Genomic DNA, 27625 nt, shown 5'->3' with positions numbered 1-27625 from the left:
CGACAACCTACTTACTTACATCGTTGTAAAGGTGATATTTTATACTTTCCTTGCCAGGTTTTGCTTTTGATATACCTCTTAAAGAAACAGAGATATTGGCTTTGAAATAAAATGTTGACTTTTCTCCAAATAAGTTTTTTGCCCATTCCGACCCCTAAATATTATCCGACCATCGCCAAAATCAGGCTTCTTCCTCTGTGAGACCCCCATTAACCCTCAAAATTTCGTGACGATTCGATCAAAATTGGGACCTGTAGCGTGATTTCCAAAAAATGGATAAATGGGATGTATTACCGACTATTGCGATATCTCCGTTATTTGGTTACCTACGCCGACCTAGTTTACGTCATTGTAAAGACGGGATCTTCTACTTTCATAGTCAGGCTTTGCTTTTGGAAAGTTTCCAACCAAAGCTGTGATATTCGTCAATATAATTAAAACCGCAAAAATGAAAATTGGGGTTTTATTTGCTACTATTGTGATATCTTCGTTGTTTGATCACCTACGAGCACCTACTTTACATCAGTAGAAAGGTGATATTTTCTACTTTCATTGTCAGGTTTTGCTTTTGGTATACCCCATGTAGAAGCTGAGATAATCGCTTTGGAAAAAACGTTGTCTTTTTATCCACCTAAGTTTTTTGCCCTTTCCGATCCCTAAATATTATCCGACCATCACCAAAATCAATAGGCTTCTTCCCCTCCGGGACCCCCATCAACATCCAACATTTCGTGACGATCCGATCAAAATTGCGACCTGTAGCGTGATTACAAGGTTTAGATGGACAGACGGACGGACGGACACACATAGCCAGATCGACTCAGCTCGTCGAGATATTCATTTTGGTACATATAAGTATGGGTCTACGACCATTATTTCGATGCGTTACAAACTTTTTGGCCAAAACCAACTTATAATATCCTCCCCACATAGTGGTGTAGGGTATAAAAATGATATCGTAGTAAAAAATAGAAGCCACAGTTTATACAGTTGGCCATTCAGAGTTCTGTTAACAACATTTGACAACAAACATAATAGATTGTTCATTATTGTGATTTGATTTCCTTTGTATTTTATGTATTTGACAGCAAACTAAATAGTCAGGGCTAACTAGTTTGGGCTGAATGGCCAACTGTATAAACTGTGATAGAAGCGTCTGGCAGGTTCTGGAACAGAGAAAATGTAATTGTGGTAGTAAAATATTTGCTCTGTTCCAGAACCTGCAAGAAGCTACTATTTTTTACTACGATAACATTTTTTCCTTTAAGCTGAGTACACATTGCCAGTTTTGAATGACAGCTTTGTTGGTGCTTGCTAGTGTGGCCGTTCATTTTTGTCATTCATCATGCAACCACCAAATGTTTTGTGGTTGCTGGACGGTTGGACAGTTATCGATAACTGCGAAATATCGACATTCAAAACTGACAATGTGTACTGCTCTTTAAGTATAGTACACATTGACAAGCAAAACTGACAGTCATCGAGGTCTATTTCGTGAATATCAAAGCCTAACTGAAAATTTTCTTTGGTAATCTCTAAATAATACCGTATATATTGTATTTCAAACGTTTTTAGCTAAATACAAGTTGTTATTTGCCGGAAAATTGTCCTAAAAGTACGTTGACTGTCAGTTTTGAATGATAGTGTGTACTCCCCTTTATGTATGACTTCGGTATTTTCTCGCTTCTTACGTTTGCCCTCTGATATTCCTTAGTCGATGATCAAACTAGCACGATTTCAACATGGCGACGTCAAGTTTATAGGCGAGGGGTACGAAGTAGTGAAACCCATGTACATGGTTTTCTGTGTTTGTCGTGTTGCCTCTTCTTGTTATTCGTTGCAAGTTTTTTTCTTTCATTTTTATTGGCTCAAGCAAACGTTAACAACAAAACATGCATAAAAAGATTTAATAAAAAAATTTATTTAATGAAATAGTGAAAATTTAACTATTAATGTCTTATGCCAGACTATGCAAATTTTCATGTACGTGAAAATGAGTTTATAGCATGGTACAATAAGAAAGGTAGATGCATCGGCGAATTGCTACAACAAAGCAACTTTTTTTGTAATGTAAACTGTCAAAATTTTCGCCAAATGGTCTCTTGTTGTCTCTTTTTATCGCTTGTGTTTGTCTATAAAGTGTAGACATGCTATCTCTTTCTTATGGCCTCGGCACATACGGTCCGTTGTGTGACGCGTTGTGCGTTGAAAACAACAACCACATGAAAAATGTGTGAGTGATGCCAAGTTTGTTCTTGAAGTTTTCATGTGGTTGTTGTAGCGCAACGCTCAACGCGCCGTATGTGCCGCGGCCTTTACCGAATCATATGGTTTTTTGTTTTGATTTTTCATGGCGAATTCCTAGTTTTTTGACGTTTTAGATTCGATCAGCTGGGCTGAGGCATCTACCTTTGTAATTGTACCATGGTTTATAGGCAAGAGGTGTGAAGGGGGTGAAACTCTGTACACAAGGTTCTGTAAGTCCCGGTGCACACTAGCGTGAATTTCATCAAAAAATTTCATGAAATTAGGCGTTCTTATGCTTGGTTTACATTTACGAAATCCACTCGATTTCAACTGTCAAATCCATAGGTTAAACGTCAAATGAAATCCAGATGAGATTTCATTTGACGTTTGAGCTATGGAATTGACAGTTGAAATCGAGTGGATTTCGTATACGTAAACTTAGCATTAGGTCGAATTCCCCACTACAGCAATTTCATGCTTTTACCCTACTATGGAACTCGATCTAGAAACGCCTAATTTCATGAAACTTTTTAATGAAATTCACGCTAGTGTGTACCGGGACTAATCTGAAATTATTCTTTGTGTTTAAATTCGTAACTGTCAAACCAATGCAAAGCAATGAAAATATCAAAATTTTCATATGATTTCATATATGTGTGTGTAGACGTCAATGAAAATTTGGAAGAAAATGGCAAAACGTTTTCAATGAAAATTTTCATAGTCTGGCATAAGACTACATTAATTTAATTATTAATGTTAATTATTTTGTGTTGTTCTTTAGTTTATTTATGTTTGTTTTGTTTTTATTGGTATCTTAATCTTAAATTTCACTTTAACGTGTGTGGACACTAAGTCCTTGGTCACACTAGAGTGTTTCATTGAAACAATTTCATGAAAACAAGGGTTCCTAGGTCGAGTTCCACAGTAGAGTGATATCATGAAGTTGCTGTAGTGTGCAACTCGATCTGTAAATACCTAAAATTTTCAATGAAACCACTCTAGTGTGACCTTCGACTTAGTCCCGGGCCACATTACAGTAATTACACAGAAATTTTGACACGAAATTATGCGTCTCTAGATCGAGTTCCATATTAGAGTAAAATCATAAAAATGCTGTAGTGGGTAATTCGAGCTAAGAAATGAAATTTTTTAATGAAATTCATACTAGTGTGGACCGGGACTTACGAAACTTGAAACTCTTTAACTCTTATGTTACACGCTGAAACTTTAATACGAAACTTTCCCATTATTTTGGCGTTCTTAGGTCGAGTTCCCCATTACAGTAATTTCATAAAATTACTTTTGTATGGAACTCGATCTATGAACGCCAAAATAATGGGAAAGTTTCGTGTGAAAGTTTTAGCGTGTAACATAAGAGTAACGAAATTGGTTTCAAGAAACCTTGCTAGTCTGACCATCGACTTAGTGTATTTTTGCAACAAATCAGATGAGATTACCCGATTACTTCCACTCGGTACTCAGAAGTCATGTCATCTGTCATCGCGAAAAAAGCTTTTTTGCAATTCAACACTATTCATCATTTAACTTGACGTTTAGTATTACGGTAGGCAAAGTAAAAATTTATTATTAAAAGAATTTTCATAGGATTTAGTAATTAATTTTAATTGTGTATTTTTAATAGAATATTCAAATAAAATGGCTTCGGTTATAACGCGCAGCAATCTGTTGAAGGAAATTATCAATCCTAAAGTCAGTCAAAAGGTAAATTTCAAACAAAAAAATTTATTGCAAAAAATTCAAACAGATATTTTACATAATTGGCGAAAAAATTATTGGCAACTAAAAGCTATTTATTCATGGTCTTCAAGGTGAGAGTGAAGGAGGAGGGGAGATAAAATTTAAACAATTTCTTTGGTCTGAGTGGAGAGCGAGCGCAGTTGAAAAAAGCAAAAAATGCAAAAAAATTAACAAATAATAAATGTGACGTAACATATTTTTCATGGAGATAGTGTGATATCTACATTCATTTCTCTTTGAGTGGGGAATGGATGTTTATTGGTGGTTTTCATGCCAGGCTGCAAGTGCTTTGTTTTTGTTTGAAAAGTTATTTGTTTTCAGTGAGAGCAAGAAAAATCAAGCAACCAAACGAGAATAAGTGAAGGTATTTTTATCGATGTTAACGCAAAATTAAACAGAAGGTGACGTCTAGCGAACCTTGTACTTTCTTCTCGTTTATTTTTACGTTTATCTCACAAAAAGCAACAATTTGACATTTACGTTTTGTATTGTTTACATGCCAAATGTTTCTTATCACCGGCAAACCATCTTGTTGGTTTGATTTTTAATCAGTCATTTTGACGTCACAAACAAATACGGCCTAAAAATTTATGCTTGTAGAAAAGACCCAATGACTCACAATCTCGTGACTTGTTGTTGTTTGCCGCTAATACAATCCAGTTTAGTTTTTAGCTTAACTTTGTTGCCGGGTCTGATCTGTTTGTTTTGCTATCGATTGTCTGGTTGTTTTTGATTATCACTTTGTTTTAGTTTGTTTGGAGCGAGACAAACGTTCTCTTACATACCTAATAGTTGCGTTTTATTTAACTTGTTATATTAATTCCTATCTTTGCGTTATTATTGTATTGCAGATTTTGGGATCTGTTGCTGCTGTCCAAAGTCAACAACAACGTAATCTAAACGTACAGGAACATGTTTCCTATAAACTACTGAATGATGGCGGTATTGCTACACCCAAGTAAGTAAACATGGCGTTGATTTATTCTAATCTAACAGGTAGTTGTAAATTGGTTATAAATAAGTAATTCACATAAACAAGTAATGCAAATACTGGATTTAGAAATTGAAATATTAAAAAAAAAAACAAGGGAGCAAGTCACGCTTGATTTTCTTCTACGAACAGAACCACAATCTGTAAGGCAGTCCCACGGCAGCGGGTTCTTTCGTACCAGATTGACCCGAAACCATAGTGTTTCGGCCAGCGGCCGCCAACCCACCATTAAACCTATGCTTCTACGCAGGTTTAAATGTTGCTACAACAACAACAATCTGTATGGCGGTAAAATTTGTTTTTAAACTTGTGGCATATGTCTAGTTGAGGGCGCGGATTAGGATCATGTTGTAATACTTACTACAGATAACTCTTGGGCTTCTCTACAACGACATTTTTGTAGATCAATACACGTTTCCTAGCCCAAACTAAACGTGTTACATCTTAGGACGATATTCCCATATTGTAAGGTATCGGAAACTGCATCCATGTGAACTCGAAATATTAGACGCATAAAAAACAATGTTGATTAGGATGGCTCTCAGGGTGACATCCGAGAAAGTAATGCCATTGTGTTGCTGTACTGAATAATCATTGTCCCTCATGTAGATGGTCCACTTAAGACACGAACAGGTACCTTGTTCGCATTTTGACAGGTTTGAATGTTTTTACATCGCATGCCCTTAAATTCGCTGATCACACTGGCGCTGTAGGTCTACCACAGAACGACCTATAGCTCAAGGAACCCCAAAAATATTAAAAAATCTACGCTTCTCAAGGATCCCCAATAATATTAAAAAATCCACCCTTCTCAAGGATCCCCAATAATATTAAAAAATCCACGCTTCTCAAGGATCTCCAAAAATATTATAATAATATTATAATCCAAACATATCAAGGAGCCCCCCACAAAAAAAAAAAAAAAAAAAATGAAAAAATCCAGGTTTCTCAAGGAGCCCCAAAAAAATAAAAAAATCAACGCTTCTTAGGAAGTCCCAAAATATTTTAAAAAGATCCACGTTTCTCAAGAAGCCCCAAAAATATTTTTAAAAAGATCCACGCTTCTCAAAGTGTCCCAAAAGTATTTTGAAAAGATCCACGTTTCACAAGAAGCCCCAAAAATATTAAAATATCCACGTTTCTCAAGGAGCCCCAAAAATATTTTTAAAAAAATCCACGCTTCTCAAGGAACCCCAAAAACATTAAAAAAAAAATCCACGCTTCTCATGAAGTCCAAAAATATTTTTAAAAAATCCACGATTCTCAAGGAGCCATAAATATATTTTAAGCAATATCCACGCTTCTCAAGGAGTCCCAAAAATAATTTAAAAAGATCTCAAGAAGCCCAAAAAATATTTTTAAAAAGATCCACGCTTCTCAAGGAGTCCCAAAAATATTTTTAAAAAGATCCACGCTTCTCAAGGAGTCCCAAAAATATTTTTAAAAAGATCCACGCTTCTCAAGGAGTCCCAAAAATATTTTTAACAAGATCCACGCTTCTAGGGAGTCTCAAAAATATTTTTAACAAGATCCACGCTTCTAGGGAGCCTCAAAAATATTTTTAACAAGATACACGCTTTTAGGGAGACTCAAAAATATTTTTAACGATATCCACGCTTCTACACGATTTTCACATGTAATTCGAATAATTTCAGTTGTAATTCGAAACATTTCACTTGTAATTTGAGAATTCCAATTGAATTTCGAATTATTTCATTTGTAATTTGAAAATTTCATTTGGAATTCGAATTATTTTATTTGTAATTTGAGAATTTCATTTGATATTCGAATTATTTCATTTGTAATTTGAATTTTTTCATTTGTAATTCGAATTGATGGAAATATCCCAAATAGTTCTCGCTGTTCCCAAAGGTTATTGAAAGAGGATCGAATTAGTTTAACTTCTTAGCTTACAATTCACTTTATTTCAGTTGGATAAATTACAAGAGAATGAGAGACTACAATAATCAGTGTTATCAACATTATAAACATGTTAATGTTTTGCATACAGCATATGTCCAGTGATGATCACTTGCAATTAATTTACTACGTTCGTAGTCACTCATTTACCATGATATACAATAATAAACAAAAAGCGTACCAATATTCATGTTGTTATAAATCATTAAGTGTAACAAACAAATCTTATAATTCCGACACTCCTCCTCAACATGTATATTGTACATAAGAATTTATATTATTCTAAATTCAAAAGCTTCATAAAATACATATGTTTTTCTTTCGCCAAATTTTTCGTAAAAATGTCTGCAATCATATTTCCGGTTGGGCAGTATTCTAATTTAATTTCCTTTGCCTTGATCAATTCTCGGATGTGGTGATATTTGATATCTATGTGTTTTGTTCGGTTGTGATAAACGGGGTTAGTAGCCAATTTCAAAGCACCTTGATTATCCACTTGCAGCTCGACACTATCATCTTTCCAAAAACCAATCTCTTTCAACAATCGTTTGAGATACACCGCTTCTTTTGATGCATTTGATACAGAAATGTATTCAGCCTCAGTACTGCTCAAAGCTGTCGTTGATTGTTTTTTCGATTCCCACGAAATGACACAATCACCAAGATAAAACACAAATCCAGAGTAAGATTTTCGATCTGTGGAACAGCCTCCCCAATCTGCATCAGCGTACCCCTTAATATTTCCATTTCCGTATCGAAACTTCAATTTAACGTTCTGCGTTCCTTTCAGGTACCTTAGAATCTGCTTTGCTGCCTTAAAATGTTCTACGTGAGGTTCTGAATTCCTTTGAGAGAGCTTTGAAACAGAATGAAGGATATCTGGTCGCGATGTAACAGCCAAGTATATTAGGGCACCTATGAGCGATTGGTATACTGTTTCATTTACCCTTTCACAATTTTCGTTACATGCTGTTTGAAAACCAGGCGACAGCGGCAATGATGCTGGCTTACAGTCTATCATTCCATGCTCCTCTAGTAGTTCTTTAATATAAGTGGCTTGACTAATTTCAATTTCACCGGTTTTTCCTTTACGGCTTACTTCAATTCCCAAAAAATGTTCCAATAGTCCTTTATCAGTTATTTCAAATTCTTTTCCAATCAGTGATTTAATTCTTACAATTTCATTTTCCTCTTTACAAGCAATTATCAGGTCGTCAACATATACAGCAATAAGAATCAGCGTGTCGTTCCTAGTCATCATATACAAACATTGTTCATTTTCGCATCTTTTAAATCCAATATGGCACAAATAATCATTTAATTTCGAATTCCACTCTCTACCGGCTTGCTTTAAACCGTATAAAGATTTTTGTAGTTTCAGCACTTTACCGGGATTTTTCTTATCGATGAACCCTTCTGGTTGTTGCATATATATTTGATCGGTTAGTTCAGCGTTAAGATATGCAGTTACTACGTCAACTTGATGTAGATGCATCTTATATTGAACAGCTAACGCTAGCAGCAATCTAATCGTGGCATACCTTACGACAGGTGAAAACGTTTCTTTATAGTTGACCATATACTTTTGGCTGCAACCTTTAGCAACGAGTCTTGCTTTATGACGAAGTACTTCTCCTTTCTGATTTCTCTTTAACGCATATACCCACTTGCATTTAATGGCTTTATGACCAGCTGGGAGATCTTGTATAACCCACGTTCTCTTTTCCTTCAACGACTTCATCTCTTTCTCCATTGCTTCTTTCCATTTAAGACTTGACTTGCTGGATAATGCCTCTTCATAATTTTGCGGTACATTTTCCTCCACCACATTATTCAGCGAGTTTGGTGGTACTCTTCTTGGACGACCAGGTCTACCGCTTCTTACAACTCGTGGCCTTCCAGGACCGCGTCTAGGAGTACTAACTTCTGACGATTGCTCCTCCTCACTTGGCGTAAATCCACGAAATTCTTCAGTATCATTCAAACTATCACTATCTGAAGGGCTATTCACAATTTCATTATCCGCACCGTTATCATTTTCTTCCTGTTGCACGTCTTCGTCGGCATCTTCGTCTAAACTAATTTCTTCTGGATTACCATTATCGACATGTTTTGGGTTATGACAATTCTCAAAACAAATAAAGTCCTTGTCTTCCTTATTGAATCCACCACCAGGCATTATATTTTCATTGAATATGACGTCACGCCGTTCGATAACTTTTTGGGCACTACTATCATACAATCTGTACGCCTTTGCAACTAAAGAGTATCCCACCATAATCAAACTAGAGCCTTTTTCTTCAAACTTGCCTTTTCTCCTTTTATTTAATGCCACAGCCTGAGAACCAAACACTTTAAGGTGGTTAACTTTGGGTTTTTGACCACTCCAAACCTCATATGGTGTTTTTCCATCCAAAATTTTTGTCGGACAACGATTTCTTAAATACACTGCCGTTGCTACAGCTTCAGCCCACAAATTTTTATCCAAACCCGAGTCGATTAGTAAACACCTAGCCATTTCAACTATCGTACGATTTGCACGTTCTGCTATGCCGTTTTGTTGGGGCGTATAAGGGACAGTTAGTTGGTGTATGATTCCATTTTCTTCCAAATACTTGTTAAATTCACCACTAACATATTCCCCACCGTTATCGCTTCTCAGTATTTTTATAACTTTGCCCGTTTGGCGCTCCACCATGCTCTTAAAGGTTTTGAATTTATCGAACACCTCACTTTTCTTTTTCATAAAATAGACAAAAATGCGTCGAGATTTATCATCTATAAATGTGACAAAATATTTGGAACGACCAAGAGATTCCACCTCGATGGGTCCGCACACGTCTGAATGAATCAAGTCTAACACATCCATAGATTTATCCTCTTCGTGTCTTGGAAAAGATGCAGCATGAATCTTTCCAACCATGCATGTCTTACAGGGCTCAGCAACAATCGACTGACTCAATTTCATACCACTCACCATATCTTTATCAAAGAGGTATTTTAACCCTTGGTAATTGAGATGACCAAATCTTCGGTGCCATAGTTTGTCATCACCATTTGCAGCGCATAATTTTTGTTGGACATCGTTAGCTTCAAATACAAATAAATTATTCTCTTTCTTGGCTTTCAGCACAAGTTTACCTTCGTCGTTTACTACCGCTCCGTTGTTATCAAATTTTACTTTACAGCCATTTTCAATTAATTTGCAAATCGATACAAAATTACCATTTAACTCCGGAGAGTATAAAACATCCTTAAACCTGATCTCAAATCCATTTACATAAACCGTCACAATTCCTCGTCCTTTTGCCGTGATCGATTTTCTGTCAGCCAAGATAATTTTTTCTTCGCATTCTTCAAAAGTCGTAAAAAATGAGCGATTCGAACTCATATGACACGTGGCTCCACTGTCAATTATCCACTTGGCGCTTGGCACATTTCCAACGGTTTCAACCATTGCCACCATAGAATATGATTTGTGATCTGCATTTCTTGATCTGCATTTGTTCGCATAATGTCCCCTCTTACCGCACGAAAAACACTTGCCATCGTTTTCTTTTCTGTATTTTGATTTCTTACCATTGTCTCTTTTAGCCTTGCCTGTCATTACTCCAAACGCTTGTTGACTCGGTGCAGCTTCATCACCCTTACTCTGATTCCTTCGCTCGTACTCTTCCAAAAGTTTCACCTTTAATGCAGACAACTCTGGCAATTTGTCTCTTGTTTCGATTGCGACGACGAAGTTTTCGTATTCCTTCTCCAAACTTGAAAGTAAAACAATTACCAGCAGCTCCTCTTGAATTTCAATGCCAACATCCATCAGCTTTTCAGTAATTTCGGTAAAATCATACAAATAGTCGGCCATGTTTTTGTATTCCTTCATGTTCAGATTCAGCAACTTCTTGTACAGTGTCACCTTTTGTAGGGGTCCCTTTGGCTTATAGACATCCCTCAGCTTATTCCAAGCTTCTTTGGAGGATTTACTGTTTTTAACGTAGTTGAGTTGGGACGACTTAAGGCTCAATGCAATTGTGGCCAAAGCTTTTTCGTCGTCAACTTCCCATTCCAGTATCTTCTCTGCTGTCCAGTTTGGATCCTTCACACATTGGCCATTAACATATTTCCAATAACCGCTATGGATCAGCACACTCTTCATATGGATGCTCCAAGATTCATAATTTTTCTCGTCCAATTTCTCAATTTGGTACAACGACGAACTCATCTTGTATGAAATATTTCCTGCGGCTTGCTATTAAATTTAATATTCTTCTCCAACGAGCACTGGGCCCATAACCTGATGGAAATATCCCAAATAGTTCTCGCTGTTCCCAAAGGTTATTGAAAGAGGATCGAATTAGTTTAACTTCTTAGCTTACAATTCACTTTATTTCAGTTGGATAAATTACAAGAGAATGAGAGACTACAATAATCAGTGTTATCAACATTATAAACATGTTAATGTTTTGCATACAGCATATGTCCAGTGATGATCACTTGCAATTAATTTGCTACGTTCGTAGTCACTCATTTACCATGATATACAATAATAAACAAAAAGCGTACCAATATTCATGTTGTTATAAATCATTAAGTGTAACAAACAAATCTTATAATTCCGACACGAATTATTTCATTTGTAATTCGAATTGTTCCACATGTAATTTGAATTTTCTTCAGTTGAAATTCCAAATGAAAAAATTCGATATATAAATAGAAAAATTCAAATTACAAATGAAAAAATTCAAATTACAAATGAAATAATTCGAATATCAAATGGAATTCTCAAATTACAAATGAAATAATTCGAAATTCTCAAATTACAAGTGAAATGTTTCGAATTTCAAATCAAATAATCAAATTACAACTGAAATTCTTCGAATTACATGTGAAAATGGTGTAGTGAGCCTCAAAAATATTTTTGAAAAAAATCCACGCTTCTAATGAGCCTCAAAAATATTTTTGAAAAATCCACGTTTCACAAGGAGCCCCAAAAATATTTTTTAAAAAATTTACGCTTCTCATGGAGCCCAAAATATTTTTAAAAAAATCCACGTTTTTCAAGTAGACCCAAAAATATGTTTAAAAAAAATTCACGTTTTTCAAGTAGACTCAAAAATATTTTTAAAAAAATCCACGTTTTTCAAGTAGACCCAAAAATATTTTTAAAAAATCCTACCTTCTCAAGGAGCCTCAAAAATATTTTTAAAAAATCCACGCTTCCCAAGGAGTCTCAAAAATATTTTTAGAAAAATCCACGCTTCTCAAGGAGCCCCAAGAATGTTTTTTTAAGAATCAACCCGAAAGATATTGTTAAGAAAATCCACATGTACAGATTTCCATTAGGGCGGATTTGCAGCTGTTGGGATGGAAACTTAACATTCTCCCCCCTAGCACGGGAGCCTCATTTCTTAATAAAATCCAGGCTTGACATGGAGCCTTATTTTTAAAAAATCCAGGCTTGACATGGAGCCTTATTTTTAAAAAATCCAGGCTTGACATGGAGCCTTATTTTTAAAAAATCCAGGCTTGACATGGAGCCTTATTTTTAAAAAATCGAGGCTCGACATGGAGCCTTATTTTTAAAAAATTCACGCTCGTCATGCAGCCTTATATTAAAAAAAATCCACGCTCGTCGTGAAGCCTTATTTTTAAAAAATCCACGCACGTCATGGGCCTTATTTTTAAAAAAATCCACGCACGTCATTGAGCCTTATTTTTTTAATAAAATCCTCGCACGTCATGGAGCCTTATTTTTAAAAAAATCCACGCACCATAAGAGACTTATTCAAAAAATTCAATCATGACATGAATCCTTTTTTTAACTTCGCTCGTCATTGAGCGTTATTTTTTAAAAAATCTAAGCACGTCATGAAGCCTTATTTTTAGAAAAATCTAAGCTCGTCTTGGAGCCTTATTAAACAAAAATCCACGATTGTCATGGAGCTTGAATTAAAAAAATTTACGCTTGTCACGTAGCCATATACGTATTTTTTAAAAACTCCACGTTTGTCATGGAACCTTAAAAATATTTTTGAAAAAATCAACGTTTGTCATGGAGCCTTAAAAACATTTTTTTAAAAAATCCACGCTTGTCATGGAGTCTTAAAAAATACTTTTTAAAAAATCCACGTTTGTCATGGAGCCTTAAAAATATTTAAAAAAAAATCCACGCTTGTCTGGAGCCTTAAAAAATATTTTTAAAAAAATCCACGCTTGTCTGGAGCCTTAAAAAATATTTTTTAAAAATCCAACGCTTGTCATGAAGCTTTGAAAATATTTTTAAAAATCCTCGCTTGTCATGGACACTTAAAAATATTTTATTTAAAAAATCCATGCTTGTCATGGAGCCTTGAAATTATTTTTTAAAAAAATCCACGCTTGTCATGGAGCCTTGAAAATATTTTTTAAAAAATCCACGCTTGTCACTTAAAAATATTTTATTTAAAAAATATTTTTTAAAAATCCACGCTTATTTAGGAACCTCATACTTATTTTTTTAAATATCTAGCTTTCTATGTCACTACTCGTGAAGTCCATTACACCCATAGTATTACAGCGAACTATATTCAGAATAAGCTATTTGTCTGCAGGTTATACGGTCTGAGCACACCTACCTCAGCATTTCCGCACATCATCCCCATAAATTCCATGTATTTCGTAGCTTTCTATATATGGCCTGCAAGCCCATTCTTAGTTGAAATATATTGTCAAATATATTGAAAACTAAACACCCCAATGTAGTTTGCTGACCATGCACCTACCATTACTACGACCAAGTTGCATTGAACTTGGTGAAATTAAAACTACTAAAAAGTTGTCGTAGGTGCTTAATGAGACAACTTCCTAAAAAAAAAAACAACAAACAAGGTCGCCAAACTTTTATTTCAATTGAATTGAGCAGCGATCTCTCAGAGACACATCGAAATTGTCTGGCAAAGAAATAGCAAACTGACCTTTGATCAATGGCAAAACAAACAATAAAAAACATTCTCACATAACAAATGTCTACAATGGATTGTGATGTGGTGGCTGTTATTGAGGTTTCTATTTCAATGATTACAACTGGCAGAGGAAAGCAAAACAAATTAAAAACGATTGGGTTATCAGTAAAAGACTAAAAATATGGTGCAAATTAAAAAAGGTAAAGGAGGAGCGTGAATAAGAGTACTGCTGCCATGCCATACGCGAATGACGATCATAATCATAGTACAAATATAGTATGTATAATTGTTATGAATTTTACAGTGATTTGTATAGAATTGTTTTTTGAGATTAATTTTTATGATACTCTTAAGTGTTAAACAATCACTAATTAGTGGATTATAATTGGTATATTTAGTAGATTAAGATTATTTAAATTTTAACACAATTATTACATTTTATTATGCGGGTAGGGTAGAGGAGATACATATATGGTAACATGGGGCGCCTTCGCCACGTTTTTTTCAAAATGTTCTCAAACCGACACCGTTAAAGTTTTTTCAAATATTATTTTTGGTACAAATATTAGCATATCTTGACTGTAACTCTTGATATATAAATGGTTATAATTTGTTTTTAAAATATTATTTTTGAGAATTTACAAAATGTGTAAAAAGTGGCGAAGCCTCCCCACCCATGGGGCAGCTTCGCCATCGATATTGAACATTCTCCAACGGACTCTAAAACTGTAATTTACCATACTTCTTCCTTAAATATCAACATAATGCAAAAAAGGAACATGTTTTCTATTGAATAATCAAAAATTATTTTAAAATTCACAAAAAGTAACCGATTCTAGCGGTTAATTGAAGTAGGTGCCTTGAATTTAGGTACAAAAATCATGATATAACTAAAACAAGATACATTTAGGATAATATTTGATTTTAACTTTATATTACAGTGTGGTATATCTATGGTATAAAGAATTTAAGTTAAACATGACAAATTTCTAAAATTAACCCACTACGCCCCTATCATGGCGTAGGCGCCCCACTCCTTACATATTTTATAATATTAATATATTGACATTTGCATTTGCTTTTTTCATGCGAATTATTGGGATTTATATTCTTCAGTAGTTGTCTTCTAACGGTATAAAATGTGTTTTTGATATCACAAAAGGTAAAGAAGATATCACAAAAAATACCTACCATAATTATTTTTCCCAATACCCTGAAAACACAAAACCGCGTGCGTCCGCTATCATACCTTTGACACCACTGCCAACTTTTGGGAGATGATAGATCTTCATTAAACTCACAATTTTGCTTTTAACGGATTTTTACTAGCACTTGTATTTTGCGAGAAAATCTGCGGTGGCGAAGCCGCCCCAGTGGCGAAGGCGCCCCATGTTACCATACGTCACTTGAGCTATTTTTATGTGAATCAAATCTTATCTTTTTCTATGGAATTTTTCCTGATATGAAGAAGTACCTTTGCTTTTTGGCACATTAATCATGAGACGGCAATTGTATGCCAATTGTTATTAATTGTAATGGCATAATTAATAATTGGGTCATTATTTATACAACAAATCACTTATCAATCATTGTAATTAATAATTTTTATGCGTAAATAAATATTGTGAATGTTTAACAAAAAAATATTGAAATTATTTAATTTCTTTACTTTCAGATTCGGTGTTGCAACCTCTGCCACCGAGGCCCGTGAAATTGCCCAAAAATTGAACACCAACAATTTGGTATTGAAGGCTCAAGTCTTGGCTGGTGGCCGTGGCAAGGGCGCCTTCAAGAATGGTTTCAAGGGTGGTGTCAGAGTTGTCAATGAGTAAGTTTTTCTTTTTGCTATAAATTAGTTATTTATTAAGCAATAAATTAATAAAAAAATGTATTTTCTCTTTTTAGTCCCAAAGAAGCCGAAGCAGTTGCTTCCAAAATGATCAATCAACTTTTGGTAACCAAACAAACAGGTGCCGCTGGTCGCATCTGCAAAAAAGTTATGGTAGCCGAACGTAAATTCCCCCGTCGTGAATTCTATTTCGCCGTCATGATGGAACGTGCATTCAATGTAAGTTTTAAGATTGGTCATATAGTTTTTTTAACTTAAATTTTTTAACTTATCATCACTCGGACGTAAAATTTGCCCTTCAAACAAGAGTTCTGTATTTTTATATCCCTGTCTTTGTGCAAACAAGGTAACACTGTAAATTGATTCCAAACAAGAAGTGCACCAAAAACAATTCAGAATTTGGTACGTTGGAATGAATAAATGTAAATTGTTATAAAGGTCAATATTGTCGCATGTTGTTGTAGTGGCAACTATGCTGCTTCCAAATCCAAGTTCAGGAAATACACTTCCTTGATAGGACATAACAAAATTGGAGCCAGCTCAGTTGAGCAGTTCGTTCGTTTCGATGTTGCATGCCTGGCAGGAATTAAAGCAGATGTACTATCCCGATATTCATTTCTTCAGAACGACTCTCCTCAACACAGGGAATTGCATCGACTGCCTCTCCTGGCTATGTCCCTCTTCACTCTGAATCATGATTTTCCTTAGTTGGCTACATGTCCAAAAGATGATGGCTTTTATGCGTCGACACAATTTTGTTGCATTCAAGCATTGTCAAGGCATTTGATCCAAGTAATGCCACCGTGGTGCAATGGTATGCACACCCGCCTTGCACGCTGAAGGTCGTGCGTTCGATTCCCCGGCCAAGCAATATCAAACAATTTTCAACGGTGGCAAAATACCCCTCAGTAATGTTGGCGACATTTCCTGAGTATTTCAGCCATGTACAACTTCTCTACAAGTGGTGTCTTAAGACACGCCATTCGGACTCGGCGATAAACTGTAGGTCCCATATCATTGATCTAATATGAATCGGAGTGCACTCATTGATATGAGAGAAGTCTCCCTTGTCCCATCTGGGATGTTTGTGGAACAATTATAATCCAATAAAACCATGAGCGCCGCTTAGCTTGCCAAAGACCGGACTATTGCGTTGTGGTAGGTAAATAATTTTTCCTTATCTAATCCCCGAGTGCCTTCGACTAGAGACTTGAAGACATTGTTATTACTTCCAGTCCGCATATACGAACAACTTATACACGCACAGGCAGCATTATCACCGGCAGTTGTTGTTCCAATCCCTGAAAATGCAACTTTTTGCAATTTAATTGCAATGGACTCCGAGATAGGATCTGAGGAAATAGTGGACTTCATGAGTCGGAAGAATATAAAGGTCGCGGCGGTGCAGGACACGAAGCTTAACAACAACTGCAGTTTACAGCGTTGTGATGGTTACAACGTACTGAGGAAGAATCGCACCAGAAGTGGAGGTGGGGGATTAGCTTTCATATTTCACCAGTTTGTTCAATACCGACCTATCTCGCTTGAGCCTGGCTCTAATGACCCGTACATGGAATGTATAGGGTTAGCAGCCAGGATGTGGAACTGTCGCGGTAGAGTAGCTGTACTCCAGGTTATAGACCCAACATTAGCTCATCATGAGTTGTGGCATTCGGTCTCCGGAAACGACCAGAGGGGTATAGTGCAGATTAATAGCTCTACATTTGCAAGTCAATGGGGATGCTCCCACCAGAATTAGCGGATAGTATTACAGTTCGCCAGACATAACAATCGTGTCACCTGGTCTGACAACTGACGTCACCTGGCAACCCTTGGTTTCTCTTGGATCAGACCATCTCCCCATAATTATCTCCATCAGTAGACCGCCCGATTTCATCACCTCTGAACGTTGCACTTTTGTCAATCATGGGAAAGCTAATTGACCTAGTTTCAGAGAGTTCACTAATCATGCAACTTATCTGCTGGTCGAATACCCGAAGTGAGACCAAACTTTCCAGCAGAAGCGACGGGATTAGCAAATGAGCGTGATGAGCTTCGTCATGCCAGGGAGCTGACACTGGAAGTTAACAGGTTGGTTGGAGAGCATAAGCGGAACTAATGGTTAAATCATCTGAAGAGTTGCTGCATTGGAGCCGGAATAAGTGAATTGTAGGCAACGGTTAAGTCACTCTCGAACACTGGAAAGAAGGAAGATAGGATCCCAGTCACATTTGGCGACATTACGCCGACTGATCCGAAGAGGTGGGCAAGTTATTCCAATCGACAGTTTGTCGAGCACCCCGGGAGTGTCAAGCCGAAGAGAAGAGTACTCGTCGCATCCGATCTCTACCTGCCGAGGTTGAACAACCACAATTTACGATGGATGATGTTGCGAATGTCGTCAAGAACGCTAAAACATCCAAGGCGTCGCGCCCTGATGGAATCTCCATGGTAATGCTGAAACAGCTGGAAGTATCTCACAAAAGTTCTTAATCTGTCGCTAACCTCCCACATCCTTCCCGAAGTCTTGAATCCAGGCAAGTATACCGGCAAAGGCAAATCGTTCAGACCGATTTCGCTTTTGTCGCCCGTAGCAAAGACCTTGAGGCTTTAGTCCTCCCCATCGTCAAACTATCCATCCAGTTGGAGATCATCAGCATTTGTTCCGTAAGCAGCACAGCACACAACAGCGCTACACGCCACCTCCACACATATTAGTTGAAGACTCAACCAGAGCAAACCCGTGTGACAGAACAGTGTTGGTGGCACTTGAACTCTTTAACCTCTTCTCAGGTCAGGTAACTTCCCAGGTGTCATTTGTAAAAGGCTGAACTCCTATTTGACTGACAAATATCCGCCACTAAATCTGCGACCACACTGTTCAAGACATGGACGCCAGACGTGAGAACAGAGTTGAATGTCATGTAAAACAATCCCAAAATTCTAGTGGTCACATTCGACAAGATTTTCATGTCGTCCGCCACAGCCGGCAGCACTTGGAGTGCAGATAAAGAAACCTTGTTTACCCAATATAGCCCGATAGGCCGGTCTGTGGTAAGCTATGTGGCGCCGGTATGGTCCGCAAATATAAGTGCAATGCGATGGATAAATTTTCAAACCTGTCAGAATGTCGCCCTGAGAACAGCAACAGGGTGCCTCCGCATATCTTCAGTGGACCATCTACATGAGGAAACAGATTCTTGCAGTACAGCAACACAATGGCGTGCTTTCGTTACAGTACTTGCGCGGGTGTTAACGAAAGGGCCATCCTAATCACCATATGTTGAGTTCAGGAAATTTCAGTTGGAAAGTTTTAGACCCACAAGGAAGACTTAATACGAAATTTCAGGCATTTCGGAGCGATATTGAGGCAACAATTTTCAAAATACCGGAAATCGGCAGGCACCGTTCTATGGGGGCTATATGAAGACGTGGACCTATGTATATCGACAAATTTCAAGTGGAAAGTTTTTTACCCCCAAGGAAGACTTAATACCAAATTTCAGCCACTTCGGTGGGATATTTAGACCACAAATCCTTGTATATATTTTTGCATATGGTTTTGCATATGCTCATTTAATGCAAATATGTAAAAATATGTCAAAATATGCACGATATGGAAAATATGCAAACATTTCTGGGCCTACTTCGTTTTATTTTGTGATAAAACGAGTTTTTGTCTAATCAGATTTTCTCTGCGACCATCCAAACCATATATGCATTTGCATAGGATTCTGCTGTCTACCCATGAGCAGAAAATTTGCATATTGAATAATTTGTTCTAAACGCACAAGTTCAGACAGCACATTCTTGTGCCTCTTTCATTCACAAAATTTCAACATTTTCGCTTAAGTGCAATTTAAAGGCTGTCGAGCATCAGATCCTGTTTACAGCGAAAAATGATTTTGTGGTGTAGTCCAGAATTCTTGACCATGCTTCCCAAAAGCTCTGGGTAAGCACGATAGCTATCGAAAGGAATGACTCCAAACGTAGATCCAAATCCAATATGACTCCTCCGTTAGCTCGATTAATCCATAATTAATAAACTCCTCCGATAAAGTTAAACATTTTTTGCGCTTTGGAAACTTTGATGAAATATAAATGTGTTTCAATCAGATATAGACAAACCCTCTGCCATTTTTTTTTATTTTGTTATTGTCCTTGGCTTTTTTTTTTGCTCTTAAAAACCCATTCGTTGTTGTCTTTGGGTCTTGCTAAAATCGTTTATACTTAGTCAAAATTACTCGCTTACAAATGTGTCCACGATCGATCTACTATATTACATTTTTCTTATTGTTATTGTTATTTTAATTTCCCCTTTTTATTTTAGGGTCCAGTTGTCATTGCTTCCTCACAAGGTGGTGTTAACATTGAAGAAGTTGCTGCCGAAAATCCCGATGCCATTGTCTATGAACCCATCGACATCAAAAAGGGTCTCACCAAAGAACAAGCCTTGAAGGTTGTTAAGAAAGTTGGCTTGGAAGATAAGCATGCCAACGATACCGTTGATATGTTGCAAAACATGTACAAATTGTTTGTTGAGAAGGATGCTTTGTTGATTGAAATCAATCCCTATGCTGAAGATGCCATGCAAGGATGTAAGTATTTTTACGAACAAAGACAAACAATTACAAACATAAAAATAAAAACTTATCTCGAGGAAATTATATAAAAATGTCGTTTAGAGATGTTTAAGGCAATTGATATTTTAATGTTTCAACCTTTTCTCGAAAGTCCTTGGAAAATATTATTAAAAAAACAAAATTCATATTGCGCAAAATTACTTCAAGAAAAACATTTAATTTTGTTTTTAATAATATATGATTTTATTTAACAAATTTTTGGACATCAGATTTATTCTTCAAGATTTCCATATCAATAACCTTCACCTTTCTATAACAAAATAATATCTAATTTATTTTGTTATTAATTTGTTAATCCTTAACATTTCAATTTTATTTCATTGCAAACATATTCCTTGTGTGTGTGTCTGTTTACCAAATCAAATTACCATTTGAAAAAATACACACAATGATGCAGCCTGTAAGTAGTTGAATTAGTTTCACATGTGAATATTATTAGCTTGCTTTCATTTGGTCCTTATGAGTCCTACTAAGGTTTACAATTCATCTCTGGTAACTTGAAAATCATTACTACATACCCATTGGAATCTTAGCCATTTGAATTCTAAATCTTAATAGTATAGGATATTTTCTAAATTAGTTATGGGTTAATAAGTCTTTCGGACTTCATTGCCCAGCATAAAGTAGATTGAAACATTTTTATTATGGTTTATTTTCCTTTTAAAACTACACACTTTGGGTAACTTTTTTCTTCACAACACATTCTTTTGTAGTTTCATATGTTTTTGCAAACGCTTGTTTTCTTTTGACAACCACAGTTTTGTTTACCGCTACCGCTTTTTGTGTTCCATGTTCAACTTTGATTTTACCCGTATGTTTTAATGTCCTTTGTTTTACTCTCTTAGTCTTTGCCCTTGATGCCAAATTCCGTTTCGACGATAACGGTGAATTCCGTCAAAAGGAATTGTTCGCCATGCGCGATTGGACCCAAGAAGATCCACGTGAGGTTGAAGCTGCCAAATACGATTTGAACTACATCACCTTGGATGGTACCATTGGTTGCATGGTCAACGGTGCTGGTTTGGCTATGGCCACCATGGATATTATTAAATTGTATGGTGGTGATCCAGCTAACTTCTTGGATGTTGGTGGTGGTGCCACAGCTACTGCTGTTAAGGAAGCTTTCAAAATTATCACTGCCGATCCAAAGGTGATGTGCATTTTGGTTAACATCTTTGGTGGTATTATGCGTTGTGATGTCATTGCTGAGGGTATTATTGCTGCTGCCAAGGATCTGCAAATGAAAATGCCAATTGTGTGCAGATTGCAGGTGAGTTTTTTTTTGGGTTTACAAAATAATGCATTTTTTGGTGTGATATTATTACCCTTATTGGATCTATGGAAATGAAAGTATATTATCAAAAAAAAATATAAGAATTGCATGAGGGGTGTATCACGAAAAGCTCCAGGGGGGTTACTCTGTATTGCGATGCGTTTGGTATTTTTTTAGCGCAAGATATTTGCGTTAACGCACGATTTTGACATACCCTTTTGTACTACAGATTGCGGCGGTGCCAGAAAGGAAAAAGGAACAAAAATACTCGCAAAAGGAGATACGAAAACGCATTAGAGACGTATTTAATTCCCTTACGCATCGCATTTTTCTTACGCATAGTAATAGAGAGTAACCCCCCAGATTTGCATTGAAAATGAGAATGCCACCATAAGAATTAGTTGATAGTGTCACAGTTCGCGTTACTTGCCAACCGTCGTTTCTCTTGGATCATGCCATGTTGCTATTATTGTCTCCAGAAGCAAATCGCGTGACTTATCAGATCTGAATGCCACACTTTCGTCAAACATAAGATCTATCCAACTGGTCAATTTGCGTAGAATTTGACAATCAAACCCTACTGATGTGCGGGTACCAGAAAGGATATCACTTCAGCAGTAATGATGGCGTTGGCCCTGGATGAATGAGTCGGCAGTCTAGTATCATATGCAAGACCTCAAACTGTAATAGCTAGGTAGTTCCCCAAGAGGGGGAGATACATCCGATATCTCCTTTTTAAACAGCCCTTTTCTTGTGTTTGATCACCTTCAAAAGAAATGAAGATGGTTATTTGCACGGTCAAGGTTAAATGGTGACTAGTTTAGAGGTAGGAACAATGCAAACTTTATACATTTCAGTATCAAAAATTAAAAGCTAATGCCTCCAGTTCCAGGAATGTTGCTACTTCGATGGGATGTAACCACAGATCCACTGGAGTAAGTGGAGTAGGTTTGACAGGGCAGTTGAAAAGGTCGTGCGGGCCTGTGTCGCATGCTGGACAGATGTTTTGCACTGTGTCATCGATATTTGTCCTATAAAAATTTAGACGCTGCACCTTCTCGAACATATTTAAGTCAAAACTACTCTAATTTGACGTGGCAGCTGACGCTACTCATCTGCGAACGACGATAGTTGTTTATGGCATCTGCGACTGCATCTGGGTGAATGACATTTAAACCTGCTTGATAGGCTTGTTGATCTAGGGGTTCTCTTGTTACGTCGGATATCTCTTTCAAGATCATGAAGATTCTCCTTGACCTGCCTTAATGGGGCGAGCCTATCCACCATATGGTGATTGGAATGGCTCTCTCGGTAACACCCGAGCAGGTACTACTAGTTCCTATATTTCAGCTTTTCGCAGATAGCTGCGACGACGAGAACATGCTGTCGAATGTGACCCCTAGAATTTTGAGGTAGTTTGTGGAGGGTAGCTAGCAACGGTTTGTGAACTCTAGTGAGATTCTCCACTCCCGGCACATCCAGCTGTTTCAGCATTACCATGAAGATTTCATCAGGGCTCAACGCTTGTGATGATGTGGCGTTCCTAATGACATTCGAAACATCATCCATCGTAAATTGTGGTTGTTCAACCTCGGCAAGAAGAGATCTGATGCGACGTAGTAGTCTTCACTTCACCCTGTCACACCAGGGGTGCTCCCTGACTCTGGGGTCAGCTTCCTTACTCTGGCTCGACGAAGCTCATCATGCTCAATTGCTAGTATCACCGCCTCTGCTGGGAAATTTGGTCTCACTTCGGGTATTCGAGCAGCAGGTATATGGCGTACGTCTGAAGTCGTGATTATTGAACTCTCTGAAACTAGGCCAATTAACTTTCCCATGACTGACGAAAGAGCGGCGTTCAAAGGTGATGGAATCGGGCGGTCTGCTAATGGAGATATATGGGGAGATGGCCTGATCCAAGAGAAACGAGTGGTTGTCAGGTGACGTCATTTGACAGATCAGGTGACACGATGATTTCGTCTGACGAACTGTGACACTCTTCACGAATTCTGATAGGGGTTTTCCCATTGACCGTGCAAAATGTGGAGCTATAAATCTGCTCTGCCGGCACATTCCAAGGCCCAATTGCCACAACTCATGATGAGCATTAAAGTCCCCCAAGACCAGACTGTTATGACCCTCCAAAATCGTGCTAATGTTGGGTCTATAACCTGATGTTCCATAACTGACTGATTTAACCATACATTCCATGTACGAGTCATTAGAGCCAGGCTCAGTCGAGATAAGTCTGTATTGAACAGACAGGTGCAATAGGAAAGCTAATCGCTCACTACTTCCTCTTCTGGTGCGATCCTTCCTCAGAACGTTGTAACCATCACCACAATGGTGTTAGCTGCAGTTGTTGTTGAGCTTTGTTCCCTGCACCGCCGCCGCCACCATGATATTTTTCCGACTCATTAAATCCATCCACTATTTCCTCGATCTTATCTCGGAGTCCAATGCAAATAAAATTACAAAAAGGATGCATTTATAGGGATTGGAACAGCAACATGGACGAGTCAAGTGCAACCCCTGAGAGTGTGGTGGATGTATGTGACAAACCGAGTTCATTCAAATTGGTCCTGGGGGGTTCCTCCGTCCCGGCACGGACCAAATGACTGCGGAAGAGGATCATTGTCAACCAGCCCACACTGGTATACACACCCGCCTAGCCCTCAGAAGATCTGCGATTCGATTCCCAGGCAACATGTAAAACTTCTCCAAAATGGAGTCTTAAGACACACCGTTCGGACTCGGCGATAAACTGTAGGTCCCATATCATTTAGCTAATATGAATCGGGGTGCACTCATTAATATGAGGGAAGTCTCCCTTGTTCCTTCTGGGATGTTTGTGGAACAAGCGGCCGCGAAAACAACCTGCTGCTAAAAATTTCTAAAGATCCGAGAAACGTCCTTAAAGTGCACTTTTCCGAACATTTGTGGAGGGTCGATATAGTCCATATTCGAGCCATATCTATGTCTGGAAGAAATATTACGATGTACAAAGTTTCAACCAAATCGGTTACTCCCTTCGAGGGTTATCAAAGGCATTATTATTTTAGTGTTACTCGAAGTTGTGAACCGAGAAGGCACATGCACAAACTTGTTCTAAGTAGAAAAAGTCAATTCAGCGAATTTTTCTATACAAAAAATTAAATCAGCGAATTTTTCTATAGAAAAAGCCAATTCAGCGAACTTTTTCTATACAAAACGCCAACCCAGAAAACTTTTTCTATAGAAAAAGTCAAGTAGAAAAGTTTTTCTAAAGAAAAAGTCAATTCAGGAAACTTTCATAGAAAAAGTCAATTCAGCGTCATTTCATTGAACTCTTTCTATGGAAAAAGTCAATTCAGGAAACTTTCATAGAAAAAGTCGATTCAGCGTCATTTCATTGAACTCTTTCTATGGAAAAAGTCAATTCAGCGAACTTTTTCTATAGAAAAAGTCAATTGAGCGAACTTTTTCTATAGAAAAAGTCAATTGAGCGAACTTTTTCTATAGAAAAAGTCAATTCAGCGAACTTTTTCTATAGAAAAAGTCAATTCAGCGAACTTGTTTTTCTGGAGAAAGTCAATTTAGCGAACATTTTCTATAGAAAAAGTCAATTCAGCGAACCTTTTCTATAGAAAAAGTCAATTCAGCGAACTTTTTCTATAGAAAAAGACAATTCAGCGAACACCTTCTTAGCAAAAGTCAATTCAGCGAACTTTTTCTATAGAAAAAGTCAATTCAGCGAACTTTTTCTATAGAAAAAGTCAATTCAGCGAACTTTTTCTATAGAAAAAGTCAATTCAGCGAAATTTTTCTATAGAAAAAGTCAATTCAGCGAAATTTTTCTATAGAAAAAGTCAATTCAGCGAACTTTTTCTATAAAAAATGTCAATTTAGCGAACATTTTCTATAGAAAAAGTCAATTCAGCGAACTTTTTCTATATAAAAAGTCAATTCAGCGAACTTTTTCTATATAAAAAGTCAATTCAGCGAACTTTTTCTATAGAAAAGGTCAATTCAGCGAACTTTTTCTATAGAAAAAGTCAATTCAGCGAACTTTTTCTATAGAAAAAGTCAATTTAACGAACTTTTTCTATAGAAAAAGTAAATTTAGCGAACTTTTTCTATAGAAAAAGTAAATTCAGCGAACTCTTTCTATGGAAAAAGTCAATTCAGAGAACTTTTTCTATGAAAAAATATTGCGAAGTACAAATTTTGGGACAAATTGGTTGATCCGTCCGAAAGTTATGATGTTTACCTGCCAACTAAACAAAGCTCTAAATCAATTTCTAATTGTCTGAAACGGATTTCGTCCAAACTTACTTGGAGGTTAAAATCGATGAGGCAGATTTTTGATAGTATCAAAGTGTATATAGTCTCGTAAATATACACTAGTAAATATTCGCTAATGTACTCCCATTTCCAGTTGATTAAATACGAAAATAATTTTCGTATTTTCGTCTGTCATTAAAAAAATATTTTTTCTTCAATTTGAAATATTTTCATTATTCTTTCATTTTTTTTTTTTTTTTGCAGGGCACCAATGTAAATGAGGCTCGTGAATTAATCAAGAAATCTGGCTTGAGAATTATTCCACGTCACGATTTGGATGAAGCTGCCAATTTGGCTGTCCATTTGGCCAAGATTGTCGAATTGGCCCGTGAAGTTAAAATGGATGTCAGCTTTGAAATTCCCGACAGCGTCAAGTAGACATTTCTTTCTTCTACTACCAATAAAACCAATTAAAACCAACCAATCAACACCACTACCACCACCATCCAACATCATTACCTATAGCTATTGATTGCTTCTAAATATACTATAAACACAAATTATTATTATTAATCATTAATCCTGGAAACTATTAGTAAAAAATAATAAAACAAACATTTGATCATCTCTTAGCATCCAATCGAAATTGGGAATGATAACCAATTATTATTGGCCACCATAAATCTTATTCTATGAAACATGGAATGTTTGTATTTGTTACACATCCATCTAAAAAACCAACAACAACAAAATCAATCAATGAATGAATGATATTGCAGCTTATAAAGCCATTTATCCTAACCTCTACCGAAAAAAAGTTAGATCTTTGTTAGTATAGAAAAAAATCAAATTTACAACTATTATTGGAGGAATGAAAATCGAAAAAAAAAATCGAGCACTAATTGTAATATTTAAAATGCACTGATATTTTGAATGTAAATATATTTAATGTGTTGAAAACAAAAAAAAAAAAAAATGATGTGGGATCATAAAACCTATCTCGTTTTATCTGCAACAAATCACCCAATATGCATTGATTATTACATTATCTTTTTGTTGTTGTCTATTTATGGTTCATTAAAAACATACAATTATTTACTCTTAGTGTTGTTGATATTTGTTGCAAGTGATTGAAACTGTCATTTTTTAAAATACATCATTGGAATGTTCCTTTTTTTCTTGTTATGTTTAATTTTACATCTCTATATCATTTTCTACTTAGTTGTTTTTTTTTCTCTTAATTTTTTTCTAATTTTAAGTTTTATTCTAAACAAATACACACTCATATACAAAGAAATCGATACCTCTTTGAAACCAAAAACAATTACTGCCTGTTTCATTTCACATAACACTCTCCCGATCTTGTACTCTTTAATGTATTTACTAATATTTGTTGTTTCTTCTTCTTCTTATTCTTCCTTATAGAAAAGCTTAAAAAGAACATTAGCAGCTAAGAACCGTTCATCTTGCAAAGAAGGACAGTTCCACACGTGGTCAAGATGTTGTTAAACTTGCCCCTGTTATTAATTTTTTGTCGATTCCAAATTTAAATTTCTTAACAAAATGTTTGGATAATTTTTGTGTAACAATTAAATTAAATGTGATATGATTTGCAAAAATATATACGTTAATATATGTTTAACTTTATAAATATGTTTTGCAAAAAAAAAAAAAAAACAAAAGCAAAAATTTTAGAAAATAAAACTGCTATTTTGGTGTTTAATTTTTTAGAGTGCTTAA

The 27625-nt window shown here is 36.4% G+C and overlaps 1 protein-coding gene across 2 annotated transcripts; it reads left to right on the top strand.

The window, feature by feature from the left end:
- The first annotated feature begins 3710 nt into the window (after nucleotides 1-3710).
- Nucleotides 3711-27608, top strand: ScsbetaA (Succinyl-coenzyme A synthetase beta subunit, ADP-forming). 2 transcript variants are annotated; one of them, XM_073974256.1, is made up of 9 exons: nucleotides 3711-3811; nucleotides 3890-3969; nucleotides 4857-4963; nucleotides 15533-15685; nucleotides 15763-15925; nucleotides 20037-20304; nucleotides 21195-21619; nucleotides 26150-26319; nucleotides 27311-27608. In XM_073974256.1, the coding sequence occupies exons 2-9, from the start codon at nucleotides 3904-3906 to the stop codon at nucleotides 27318-27320; spliced, it is 1362 nt and encodes a 453-aa protein (XP_073830357.1). In that variant the 5' UTR covers nucleotides 3711-3811; nucleotides 3890-3903; the 3' UTR covers nucleotides 27321-27608. The 2 variants fall into 2 exon arrangements, with proteins under 2 accessions (XP_073830357.1, XP_073830366.1); XM_073974265.1 differs by having other exon boundaries at nucleotides 3747-3820.
- Nucleotides 27609-27625: the final 17 nt, after the last annotated feature.

This window comes from Musca autumnalis, unplaced genomic scaffold (assembly GCF_047663935.1).
Source record: "Musca autumnalis isolate F117 unplaced genomic scaffold, ASM4766393v1 scaffold_1, whole genome shotgun sequence".
Lineage (NCBI taxonomy): Eukaryota > Metazoa > Arthropoda > Insecta > Diptera > Muscidae > Musca > Musca autumnalis.
Note: the sequence above shows the minus strand (reverse complement) of the source record. Positions and strands in the feature narration are given on the sequence as shown.